The sequence below is a fragment of the Agelaius tricolor genome, unplaced genomic scaffold (genome assembly GCF_023055355.1).
Source record: "Agelaius tricolor isolate 1412-34295 unplaced genomic scaffold, bAgeTri1.0.p SCAF_38, whole genome shotgun sequence".
In the NCBI taxonomy this organism is placed as follows: domain Eukaryota; kingdom Metazoa; phylum Chordata; class Aves; order Passeriformes; family Icteridae; genus Agelaius; species Agelaius tricolor.
In genome coordinates, this window is record NW_027269298.1 from 5,014,117 (window position 1) to 5,027,188 (window position 13,072).

The 13,072-nt window shown below is 44.6% G+C and overlaps 1 protein-coding gene across 2 annotated transcripts in view; it reads left to right on the forward strand.

The window, feature by feature from the left end:
- Positions 1-13,072, forward strand: part of NEK6 (NIMA related kinase 6) — a 58,631-nt gene that overhangs the window by 18,634 nt on the left and 26,925 nt on the right. For both annotated transcript variants that reach the window (XM_071454256.1, XM_071454255.1), the window contains exon 2: positions 11,435-11,556. In XM_071454256.1, the coding sequence (XP_071310357.1) occupies positions 11,464-11,556 (93 nt within the window). In that variant the 5' untranslated portion in view covers positions 11,435-11,463. The remainder of the gene's footprint in view (positions 1-11,434; positions 11,557-13,072) is intronic.

Consider the following 13,072-nt stretch of genomic DNA (forward strand, 5'->3'; position numbering starts at 1 on the left):
TAAATCTTGTGACATGGCTTATAACATGGCATGATACAATAAATTGCAAATAATTTTACAGTGTCAGTATAACTAAAGAAATTAAATTTCTAAATGATTTACTTCAGCGTGGTGCTACTTTAAGTGTCTGCTATCAGAGATTCCAGGCAGTGAACAGCTGTCTGTCGCAGATGGGGGAGGAAAAAAACCCTTAGCTTCTTCCTTCTAAAAAGGTTTCCATATAAACCCTGTAGTAATGTAATACAACCTTTTAGTCAAATTTGAGTTTCCTGTTACACATTTAAGTGAACCGACAGCAGACTCGTATCTATTTGAAACCAAGTGGTGTAAGTGAATGCAACCTTGGGAATTTTGTACTCCAAAGCATTCTTGAAGCCTCACAGATGCTTGTTGAGCAGTCAGATGTATTATTTATTGCATCTTTAAAAAAAAGAAAAAGTCCTTGCAGGTAGTTCATGACTTCTGTAGTCTGCTGTGTTTCGGTAAGATCAGGTGGTGTTGTCTGTCCTGTGCTTGCACTGGGTTTTACCCAAGAAAGTCAGGTCGTTTAGAAACTATCAGCAAATCCACATTTTTAGTTGAGTCCAGGTATAAGTAAGTCTGAAAAAAAGGAGGTTTAAGGTTGAGTGTTTTCTGCTGAGATCTTGAGATGGCAGAAATGGAGTTTTGCACAGAACTGCATGAAGTTTGGGATTATAAATTGGATGTGCTGGTTCATTGTTCTATGAGCTAGTTCACCATGGCAATTATAAACTTATTGAAATAGTTACGACATGTCAAATCACAAAGTGCAGAAGATGGTAGGATTATTCTTTTTAAATGACAAAGTTGTTGCTGCTGTTGGTGTCCAGTGTCTCCTTTATAGTGATTTCCTTGCTGTCTTTCTTGGTTTAACCCCCATGGACTATTTATAGGCATTTTACAGTTCTGAATTACTTCTTAAAGTTTTTGTGTTTATTTGTTTTGAGTGACTTTGGTCTCCAGTTCTGGACTCCAACCTTTGAATTGTGCTTCAGATGATGAATCAAAGTATGTTCCAGTCCATCCCCTGCCCTTGGACAGACCTTGAGCACCAGTCTGGCCAGATCAATGCATTTGATTTAGGAAGGCAATTATTTTGGTTATTTTATCCAAGTACTGACTGGCTTGGGCTGTAGTCTGAAGCAGTTCTCTCTGTTGAGCTTTCCCTGTTGGGAGCAGAGGTCCCTGCTCAGCTCAGCTCCCTGAGCCTCGATGTGGCTGCACCTCTGGGTGGGCTCATCCCAGTCCAGGGTGTAAAAGGCTTTTCTGAATTCAGCAGATGGATGGATGGGTTATTTGTATAACATCAGTTGGAAATGGTGTTGAAATGCTGATTTCCCAAGTGTGGAGATGCTGCTGCTGCTGTTCCAGACACCCCTTCTGGAAGTGAGCCCTCTTAGCGGGCAGGGACCGCTCCTGATGTGGTGTTGGTGGCAGGAGGACATAGGGGGTGAATGAACTCAAACCTTCCCAAACCAGCCAAGCTGGAGGAACCAAGGGTGAAAAACCCGAGTGTGGCAGTGCTGGAGAAAAGGGCAGAGATTCCCCTCAGAGCAGGGTGATAACATTTTGCACTGCACAGCACCTTCCAAAATGAGTGGCTGCCAGAGTGTTCCCTCCAGCCAAGGCAGCACTGCCAGCAGACCTGAGGGACCTTCCAGGGGAGGTTTCAGTGTCTGGTTTCAGTGCATCCTCCCACCTTTGAGCCCAAACACCCTCGCTGTTTGATGTGGTGGGACGCTCTGGGACTGGTTGTGCTGTCCCTTCGGGGGAGGCTGTTGTCACCGTGCTCCTCCACGCAGCGTCTCCAGATGAATCACGGTCTCCTCACCACGTGGGTGGTACTGCAGGGACCAGAAACTGCTCTGATAAGGCTGTGACCCGGTCCCAGCTCAGCCTGCTGACAGAGCAGGTGTTGCTCCACACCCTGGGGAGGATTTGCAAGTCTTTCATTTTGCAGAGCTCAGTGACAGATCCTGTTCTCCAGTCACTTTTGTCGTTGGGTCTTTGGGAAGCCCTCTTGCTGTGAGGTGGGAAGTATCCACCAGCCCATTAAAAACTCATGGTTTTTGGAGTGCATGGGAGTGGAGTTTTCAGTCCCTGCTGAGAGGAAAAGCGGGTGCTGGGTAGTTGGGACTGCTGCCTCTGAGAGCTGGGGAGCTGGGGTGGCACAGCTCGAGCTCCTCCAGCCCTGCTCGCTGCTGCTCACTTCCCACACCGCCACTGTCTCTGCCTCAAGTGGTCCAGGATAATGTAAATTCCAATTTGTCTTCTTTCCTTAGAGCCAACTGTTCCCTTTGGCTTGGGAGAGTAACTTTGTTCTTAACTTGGTGATTTTTAAACTGTGGAGTTGGAAAGTCCCTGCAGAGGGTGCAGTAATTGGGGAATGCCCACCAACAGCACAGATGACAGCTTCAAAGTACATTCAATACGCTCCTTTCAGGAATTTCAGTGTCTTGTTGCTGCCATCCTGAAAAGGCATGAGTTTTCTCCTTGTTGGAACATTCTGTTTCCTGCAAAAGTGTTCCTAGGAACACTCTGAACGTGAAGCCTTTCTTGGAGGGTTTGTGGTGGGCTCTGCTTCTTGGAGCAAATCTCTCATTGCAGTGAGGAGATGAGGAGAAAAGCTGTAGGTATTTTAAGTTTCTTTCCCCAAGAGTGGGGTTTCAGGGCACACAAATACCAAACATGAACACAAAAATTCCTTCCTCTTTCATGGAGATTCTGATTAATTCTTTGTGCTGCTGGTGTTTCATTAGCTCTTCTATCAGAGTTGTAAAAAAATGAGAGTCTCAGAAATACTAAATTGTAACAAGCCCCCCCCCCAAGAAACAATTAAAAGGTTTTAAAAAACATGACTGTATTTTAAGGAACCAAGTAAGTCACAACCGTGTGCCACCCTATAATCAGCTGGGAAGCCCAAGGAGTGACTCTCAGCTGTCAGTGTATTAAGAAGCAGTGCTGCCTTTTGTGGAGTCTGTATATACTGAGCTCAGGGCCATGGAGTAAATCTTCTTGCTGTGTGTTCATAATCATTCTACTTAGAGTAAGCGCTTCTTGGGTGGGTATTACAAACCTGTTAATCTTTATGGTATTTATAGGGTAATTTTTAACTCTCTTGAGCTCTTTACTTCCTTGTGGGTCAATTACTCAATTTATAACATTGTGTGTCAGATGTAAGAACTTTACCATCCAAGAGTAAACAGTGTTGGGAATGGTTCTCTACCTGTGTTTGCACTTAGTTCTTTGTGTATTAAGGTATGCAATAACTTATTCTGTGACTGACTTATTGGGATTTCTTTTAGTTCCCCTGGTTTGTGCTTTGGAGTGACTGTAATGTCTTATTTTAGCTTTTCTGCTTCATCACTAATGAAGCAGAAAAGGAAGAGGGACTGTTCTGCTTTTGCACTTGCCTTGCCACGTGGCTTCCAACTTATAGCTGCACCTGGATTTTGCTGGACTTGAAAAATTTCTTTTGATGAGTTGTAGTGTGTTATTCACAGGTATTAATAAGGTGTCAGCATTGGGGAGATTGGGAAAGAAATGCAGCCTGGGCAGAACTCTTGTTTCCATGAGTAAGCTCATGGTTTTTAATAATCTGATACCACTGAGTTTATGCTTCAACACTGAAGCTTATTAGAGCAATAGAAAATTGTTACAGAGGGCAGAATACAGTGGGAAATGTGATTTGTCTCTTATACAGAGCTTGCACATTTAGTTATAATTTTCTTGAAAGGTTAATTCCCAGCTTCTCTTCAGAACATTCTGTGCAGGCCTTTCTGTAGGGAAAAAAATTGGACCCAATTTAAATAGACAAGTCTTGTGAATCCTGAAAGAATTTGGGCATTTAGCCCAGGAAAGGGAGAGTTCTCTGCAAGAACTTCATTAACCCTGTCTGTCATCACAATAAGTAATAAAAGTAGCTCTGCAGACACTGTAAAGAACAGATCTTTGTTTTACCCTGTAGCCTTGATCTGCAAGGTACTGGTGCATGAATCTTGTTCTTTAGGGACAGCTGTGCCATGTGGGAGGGGAGATGGAGATGCTGCATGCAGGGATACAGAAGGGGGAGATGAACTAAAGAGCTGCATTCGTTTTTGGAAAACTTGTGCCATTTGTTCCAGGTACTCAGGAATGTGCAGGGAAGCTGACTTGCATTTAGTAGCAATATTGATAATGCAGTCTCACTCACTCACTCACTCACTCACTCACTCACTTTTCTGTCCCAGTTATGTTGGGGTGGAAACCCACAGATGCTATTTCTAGCACAGCTATTTTTGTAAGTAGAGAAATGTTAAATATTTTTACATGGAGAAGAGTTTCTGCTTCCGTTTGGCTGTTGCTTGCAGGATCCAGATGCTGTGAAAGCTCTTCCTGCGATGCCAACATCTGGCTGCCTGCACATTTTGGGTAGAGTTTTATGAGGTAGCTTTGAAGTTGCTTTTGGATTTGAATCACATGAATCTTTGGATTGGCTGGGCTGCACAATTCTCAGCATCATTTCCTTTTCCTTCTGATTATGGGAAATGTAAATACTTCAAGCTGTTGTTTTGATGTTTTGAAGTTGGGGGAACATATATCTCTATTTTCCTCCATTCCTTTTCCCTGGATTAGAGATATGATTTGAGTCTTTAATAGCCAACAGCATGGCTGGAGAGAGAAGCTGCATGAGCAGAGTTGGTTCCAACAGGTTTTGTGGATTTTGAGCCATGGTACATGGGCTTGCTCTCGTACTTTGATCTACCTTTCTCAAACATTTCAGAAATTACAGCAGTATTTCAGAAGTATTTTTGTGAGGTTTGCTTAATACTTCTTGAGTGCTTGGAAGTGTTCTAATTAAAAGATATTTGTAAGTGCTAAGTGGTGGTGTTTCCAAACATATATGTACATAAAGATTTATAGAAAACTTTGTTAAACTTTCTGAGGATGGGCTGGGCTGAATGGATGCCATGTTCAGGGTTTGGCCTGTAGGAGCTGATTCAAATATTTTTTTTTTTAACTTTGCATCTTAGTTCTGGTTTTGTCTTACCAGCTTAAGGTGGTCTGTTCACTTGTGCTCCTGTGAGGGATGGGTGGTCAGTAAAGGTGTCTGACAGGATGCAGCTGGGAAAACAGTTTGGATTCTTTGTTGTGTCTGGTGGAAACTTATTTTAGGAGTTGGTTTAGATGGAGGGGTTTCACCATAGCCTCAGAACAATCCATCTGCCCGAGTGCTTGAGTTTTGACTCTTCTTCTTGACAAGGGTTCTTCAGGTGTTGCAGGAGAGCGGAGCTGTATTTCAGCTGTCATTGTCACCTGGCTGGGAGTGCAGTGAGATGGTTCCCCCTGTGCCAGGAGCCAGCCTGGAAGGGAGGAGGTGCTGCTGGTACAGACAGTGTGTGTTCCACGGGATGGGACTCGTTTCAGTTAGCATTTAACGATGTGAAAATGTCTGGCACTTTCTGTGAACATTTACGTTATGAATATATTTCCAGCCTATATTTAATCTTCCCTTCATCAGAAATGAATGAATTCCAAGAAGGATAACAGAAGTGTTCTTAAATAAGTTGGCTTCGTGTTTAAAAGCTTTATTGCATTATAAATTAAAACGTGAGCATGTTGTCACATGCTTGGTAAGCAGTACAGTAAAATTCCAGGTAGATTTGGTATGTGTTTATTTTTGACATGTGTTTCATTACCAGCGGTGGTGGCCTGAGAGATCTGGCTCTAATGGTTCCAAGGTGATAAAAATGAATACAGTGAATTTTCTGGAGGGCTCAAAATTGCAACTGCAAGAATATAAATTAAGGTTGGCTTGTTACTTTACTGAAACACACCTAAGTGAAAACTGGTAGGGGAAGAATGCAACCTGTTGTTGCTGTCCCATGGTCACAGTATCACCTCTCTTCAGAGGAAGTATTGTCCCTTTAAATGCTGCTGGCTGCTGTCCATCCTGACTTTTGGATGTGAATATGGATTTGATGTTTACATCCTACACAAACATCACACATAAATATTTACATGTAGTGTTTACTAGGAAATTGAGTGCAGTGAAAGAAGGGGTGGGAATAGTCCAGTTAAGCTGGTGAGAAGGAACATTTACCTTAAAATATGAATCACCAAGTGCTCTTGGCACTAATCCTGGAGCTGTTTAATAGGAGCCTGAGAAACCATCCCTTGGAATGGATGGATCTGCTGAGCATCTGAAATGTGTCCAGAAGACTTAGACAACTATGTTTTTTGGTTTAGGACCAAGTTCTAGGGAGCTGGTACTACAACACAGGAAAAAACCGACCAAACAAAACCCAACCCTTAACTCAGCCAAAACTTTTAAAACTTAAAACTAAAATTAGAAGTCAACTGCCTGCCTACCTGGTGAGAGATGGGCACTTGAAATGTTCTCTCAGAAGTGTTGTATTAGCTCAAGTGGCATCCTCAAACACAGTGATCCAGCCAAGCACACTCTGCCCAACCTTGCTATTTTCAAGCCATTGTACTAGATTTTCCCCAAACTAGAAGACAGAGTATCTGAAGTTATAATGTTGCTTGCTTAGAAAGGGAACACAGACCTGAGCAGGGTGTAGGTAGTGATTTGAAACAGAGTGGGATGTTTCATACAGTTAATTATTGGCAGGAAGCATTTGTTTTATTGACATCCACAGAGAGATGACTCTGCGGAGCTTTAAATAGTTGACTTAATGTCATTTTGCTTCTAGGTATGGAACAGTGAATTATGGTGTCTGTCACAGCATTTGTTTAATGAGTATCAGTTGTTGACAGGGTATGAAAAAGCTCCAGGGCTTTTCAGCCATTTCACTAAAACATTCTCAGTTAGGGGATTTGGGGTCTTTGAGGAGCCCATCCCTTACTGGCTGTTGAAAATCTGGTTTGCACAAAGTCTTAGCAGAAACCCATCTGCATCTGCTCTCAGGGTAAATCCAACCCTCTGAAATGTGAGGTCTGACTAAACCACCATTCTTCTCTTCAGTGGTCAATTTGTCACAAGGACCCTCATCCTTCCCAGGGGTTACAGATTGCAGGTAACTCACACTGTCATGTTTGTGTGTGTGACTCTATAGGTGCAGTTTCATTGTGATGCTAGGCCTGAAATTCAGAAGCTGTTTCTGGGTGATTTACTGGACTCTGTTTAACAGTTTTTGCTTGAATTCCCTCAGTGCAGCCGGAGCTGTTGGTGAGAGAGGCTCCAGTCCCCCTCACAGGGCAGGGTGGCCATGCATGACCACCACCCTCCACAGGCAGCTCTTGCTGGGCAGTTTTTCACTGAGTCACATTCTCTAACTGCGCTCTTGCAGTGTTCTCTCCTCAAGCATTTCAGTGCCATTCCTCGTGTTGTTTCGTTTAACATTCATATTCTTTTTTTTTTTCAGTGTTGGCAGGTGTGTATTTCACATTAACATGAGGGGTTTTTTGGATGTTAGACTGCTATTTGCTTATGGTAATTTCCAGTCATCATAAGGTGACTGTTGAGAGAGATGAGCAGAGAGGAAAAAAATTGTCAGGCATTTACAGTAAATACTCTCTGCTTTTGGAAACGCTGTCAGAAGTTTAATTGTTAGGTTCAAGTAAGTTTGTCATGTGCCAGACAGAATCAGTCTGCTGTAATGAACGGGTTACGCACTTCACCAGCAAAAAGGGAGAGTGAGAAACCAAGGGATGCTCAGGATTTCCTGTCACCTTGCACTGCAGAAGGAACAGGGTAGGCTTTTTAACCTAGCCTGTAATTAGGTTTTGCATGGAAGCATATATTACTGTGCTCGCTTTGCCAAAGCTCTTCAGTATGATGGATGAGATTTAAAGGTTGATCTGACTAAATTGCAATGAGAATACTAACGACAAAGATATTTCTGTTGTGAACTATTCCTACCAGGCATCACAGCTGTGACAGAAATGGTGTAAAGTAATGGACAATAAAAGTCACTCGAAAATAATACTCTCCTAGGATTGGGCTGCCTTCCCCAGAGCACCTACCCTGAACCACAGCGATAATGTAATCATAAGCCCAGATCATCATTTAAATATATAGGTAATCTCATAGAGTATCCTGGCAGATTTATTTTATGAGCAAGGAAGAGGAAGAGTATTATTGGGCAGTAGAGAGGAAGAAAGTGGTGCTGATGTGGTTGTGTTTATTCTGTAAAACAGTTTGCATTGCTGCAGCCTTTGGGGAGCCTGCAGTGAGCAGCACAGTGGCTCCAGGAGGAGTGGCAGCCTGGCTCTGAGGGCAGCACATCCCTGCATGTGTCACAGCCAGCTGGGGGCCTGCTGGGTGTGCCCTGCTGCATTTCAGTCTCTGGCACCTCCCCGTGTGTGGTAAAAGATGGACATTTGTGCACTAGGTTAAGTCGTGTACTTGGCTGGTTTTAATCAACTTGTGGATTTCTGGAGCCATATATGACTTGCTGTTTTGTTTCTGTTTGTTTTACACAAGGTACCCACACGGACCTCTTGGCTCCCCCACAAGTTCCTGTGTAGGAGGATAAGAGAGGCACACAGTAACTGAGGGGGAGAGCAGATTTGTGAATGTGACATATCTGTGCTTGAGCTCTCAGTTCTGTGTGTGTGTGTGTGCGTGGTGGGCAGCAGCAGGGCTGAGCACGGGGCACACAGAGCAGCTGCTGTGTCTTGCAGGGAGGTGAAAAGTGCTGGTACAGAAAGCAGTTGTAACACTGAGCACAAGCTGCTGCTTTGCTGCCTGCTCGAGAGGTGCACGGTCCTGTCATGTTGATTATACATCTGGGAGCAAATAATTTGGCCTGCAGCAGAGTTGGAGGCATCCTGAGACACATGGTGATACCCGATCAGACTGGGCACAGCTGCTTCACCAGGAGCACCCGGGGCACCAGGGCGGCTGGGACCGAGTGCCAGGATCTGATGAGGTTCTGCTCCTTAATGAGTGTCTTGTAACTAATGATCCTGGCCTTTGCTACCAAGTGCCCTGGGCTGTTCTGCCCTGAGAATCCCACCTGTCAGGTACCTGCAAGGTATCAGGGCTTTGATGGGATTTTGTGTTTTGCTCTCTACTGATTAGGTCTATGGACACTGGTACCCAGAGAGGAATTGCAGCTGGGGATGTGGCAGGGGAGCTGACTGTACAAGAGAGTTTTTGTTTTCCCTGTACTTGGAAACAGCCCAGGTTACCTGTGAGTGCTGCTGCATGGAGTAATAACTGTACAGCAGTGAGGTGACAGTGTGTGGGAGAAGGAGCTGTTCATCCCATGTGGGTTGTGGCCATTTTTCCTGTGATGTTAATGATGATCCTGTTCTTTTATTCACTTTCTGGAAAGCTGTGTGATGCTTCATGCAATTTAAAGATGTTTTGATTTACAGTCATAGTCAAGACTCAGTGTGAAAATGTGTGATACTGCAGAACTCTGTAGGAAATTTGGAAGCAGGAATAAAAGGGTAAGTGCAGAGCTAAGACAATGCCAAGTAGAAACGGGCCAGTGTTAAGAGTGTACCTTGTACCTTTTCTGCTGCAGTGCAGTGCCTGTGTGTGTTTGGCTGCTCTTTGAAGATCCTCTGTGAAGCCCCTTCCTGGGGATTCCCCTTCTCCCTGCCAGTGCAGTGCCAAAGCCTGGAATAGCCCAGCTGACAGCCTGGCCAGGACACGCTGTCCCGAGGGAGGTGTCAGGGGCTCCGTGCTGTCATGTGAGCTCTGCTGGATCTCTTTTCAAAGCTGCTATTTTGTTCTTACTCCTTGCTCTGCTTCCAGCTGCAGCACCTCAAACAAGCAGTGCCTGAGTGCAGCTCCTGCCCTGGCCCGTCCCTGCCTGTGGGCTCTCCTGAGCTGTGAGCCCCTGCCCCTGGTGCTCCCTCACAGCAAGGATTGCTCCTCGAGTTTCCTCAGGGCCCTGGGGACTGCCCAGACTGGGCTATGGCCAGGGCATTCAGGTTCCCATGTCCAGAAGTAAATCAGTAAACCCCTCCCCTGTTTTTGAGCTTTAGCCCTTTGGAAGGCAGGGCACAGTGGATGCCCAGTTTGATCAGTGCTAGCCTGCAGACACTTCAGTGGCCCTGCCTGGACATGTCTCTGTGCTGGGAATGTGCCATGTCCAGGTTCCTGTGTTGGAACTAGGCTTTGCTTTGTGTGTGTGGGCTTGTAAGAGAGAGAACATGTGGCTCTCCCTTCAAGTAAACTGCCTTTCTTCAGATCTTGAATAATGAAATAATTAAGATAGTTCCGGCAGTATAACATAAGGTAGGAATTTCATAGGGCACTTTAATGTCAGTATTGAGACATAGTTTTATCTAGGTATCTTCACCTGATTACTAATAAACCTACAGATGCTTGAGACTGAAAAGATCTTAAAATCAAACTTCTTCATACTAGCAGTGATTCTCCTTCCCCCACTGGAGTTTCATGGTACTGACTTTGAGAAGCTGTTTTTATTGAGAGCAGCCCATGTATTCACCTGTGTAGTGTGGCAGGAGCTGCAGCTCTTTTGTCAGAGTGAAGGTTCATTTGCTTGAGACATGAGAAGAGTCTCTGTGCTTTCCCCCTGTGTTATGGTAGCTGGTGTTGGGAAAGATCTGCCAGAGCTAAGGGTTTATTTCACAGACAACTGTTAAAAGAATTGAGCACTACTTGCTGCAGAAATTCTTCTTCATCATATTTTCTCCCCCACTCCCACAAATATTTAAAATACCTTTGTATTTTAAACTAAGACTTAGTCATTGCCCAAGTGCCAGGCACGCACTATTAATACACTAATGAGGTCAGGTTGTGTTCTTTCACTGGGTGAATACTTGCCAAAACTCTTGAAATAAGTTTCTGCAAATGCTTGTGTTGGCCACTAAATCTTCCCTTGTCTCCATTAGGCTTCAGTCAGTGCCAAGGACAGGAATGATGTGGCTGGGAATGGCAGGGTGTGGGTAAGGGGTGACCAAAACCTGTGAATGGCCTTTTCTGGGGAAGGGACATGGGTGTATTTATTGTGGGTGTTCTCTAAGTGCTGTGTCTGTATTTTGGGGCCTGACTTTGCCTGGGGACAGAGCCTGCCCCAGAGCTGGTGTGGAGCAGGGAGTGCTGTGATGCAGTCCTGCTTCCCTGAGTAGCTGATAGAATTACCAGAGTTTGTCCCCGAGTCAGGCCTGAACACAAATGGTTCGAGTAGGGCTGGAAAATCCGGGTAGGTTCATTCTTTCTCTGCAGGCAGAGGAGGAGGAGGTGTCCCACAGGTGCCCCATCACTGTTGCCCACGGGGTTCCTGGAGTGTGTGCACAGCCCTGTGCCAGAGCACCAGTTAATCTGGGATCACAGTGTTGCTCAGCACTGGAATGTCTCAGCTGCCTGTTGGGCAGCTCTTTACAGCTTCTGCAGGTTCTGGTACCATTTCTGAAGGGGAGCAGACTCTCATTTCCAATTGCTGTGTTGGGCTGGCCTGAACCTCTCCCCTTTCTTTTGCCCCAGCAGAGCCGAGAGGCAGAGTTTGGTATGATACCATGGAAGGGCAGCACAACCATCCTCATCATCTAGGGGACCAGAACAACCCTCTGTGCAAGCTGCCAGGGCAGGAATTCCAGCATGATCCTCAGGTAAGCGTGGGTGTCTGATCCATCTCCCTCTGTCTTTTCTTGCCTTCGTTCCATAAGGGTCTCCTGATTTCTTAGCATTTAGCTGCTTTTGTCCCCCTCCTTTTGTTTTTAGTGCAGTTGTAGCAGTTTTAGGGAATATCCAGTTTGGGATTCTGCCAGACAGTTTCCTGAACCCACTTTTTGATTATAGTAAGAGAAAGAGGAAATAGTTTGAATTTTGCTTAAAGCTAGTGTTTTTAAATCATCCTATGAAAACATACTGAGTTGGCTTTCTCATGTCTTTGATTCTTTGAAGAAAAGGCCAAGGTAAAATAGATTATTGTGTAAGTGAATAAATGTATTTTATCTCTTTTTATAGTAAGTGCTGGAGAAGTAATTACCAGATAAAAGAAAAAGCTCATTCTACATGGAACTGTAGGCTCCCTGCGAGTCTCTGGAACTCATCCTGTAATGTATTTTGTCCACACTATAATGAACTTTCACTGTAGCAGCTCCTCTCTCTTCCTGCCTTTCTGCAGAAGGGAGCTAAAACCAGGATTAACCCACAGTCTGTGCAGTCATGAAACTTGGATTTTGTGAATTCTGGCTGCTTGACTTTTCAGCCTGTGTTCTGTTGATCAGAGCAATTCAGTTTTGCCCCTGTGTTGTATTAAGGAATAAACCAAAAGGAGCATGGAAAGCTGTCAGAAAGAAGAGAATTGCAGCAGTGGTGGGATGTGACTGTGGGGAGGGATGGGTGAGCATTTGCTGTTCCCACTGCAGTGCAGGGGTGAGCAGGGGTGGGCAGGGTCCCCAAGCAGGGTGGGCAGGGTCCCTGAGCTGGAGATCAATCCCACTCTCCTTGGGAAAGCTCTGCCAGTGCCCAGCACAGCCTCTGCTGAGGGGGAGTTTTGTGCACACGGTGAATGCACTGCTGGGAAAGTACCATGGTGTGGAGCAAAGCCCCCTCTCCTAATGTAGCAATTTGTCATATTAAGTCATTTAATAATAATTGAATCCCCTTGATTAATCTCCGAGAATTAGCCAGTTGCATTTTGAGCAATTAGGGTTAATTACTGCCTCATTTGGCAGGATAGTGCCCCTGTAATTATTTCATGAACAAGATTAGGAAGTGTTCCTGTGCAGCAGATACATTCATGGCATCTTGGAGCACATGTTAGAATTTGTAATGACATAGTTAAGTGTAATTAGTAGCTAATAATCTGTGTTCTGCTGTGATGCTGATGCTGAGTGGGCTCATTTTGCTGTATGGTCATTGTTCAGTGAAACCTGCCCTCAACTCTGGTAATACCCAAGTTCTGTTAATGGAGGGCTCTAGGAAACTGTTCTCAGAATGGTCTAATTTGGAATTAGAATTGCAGGAAGACTGCCTTTGGTTTTGCTGTCAAAATAACATAAAAAGACCTGAAAACCAAAAATATGCAGTCTACCAAGGAACTGGAAAAATGCATACCAAAAAGGTAGTGTTGAGAAGCCTTACATTGGTAGCATGATAGGGTTGCTGATGACATATTTC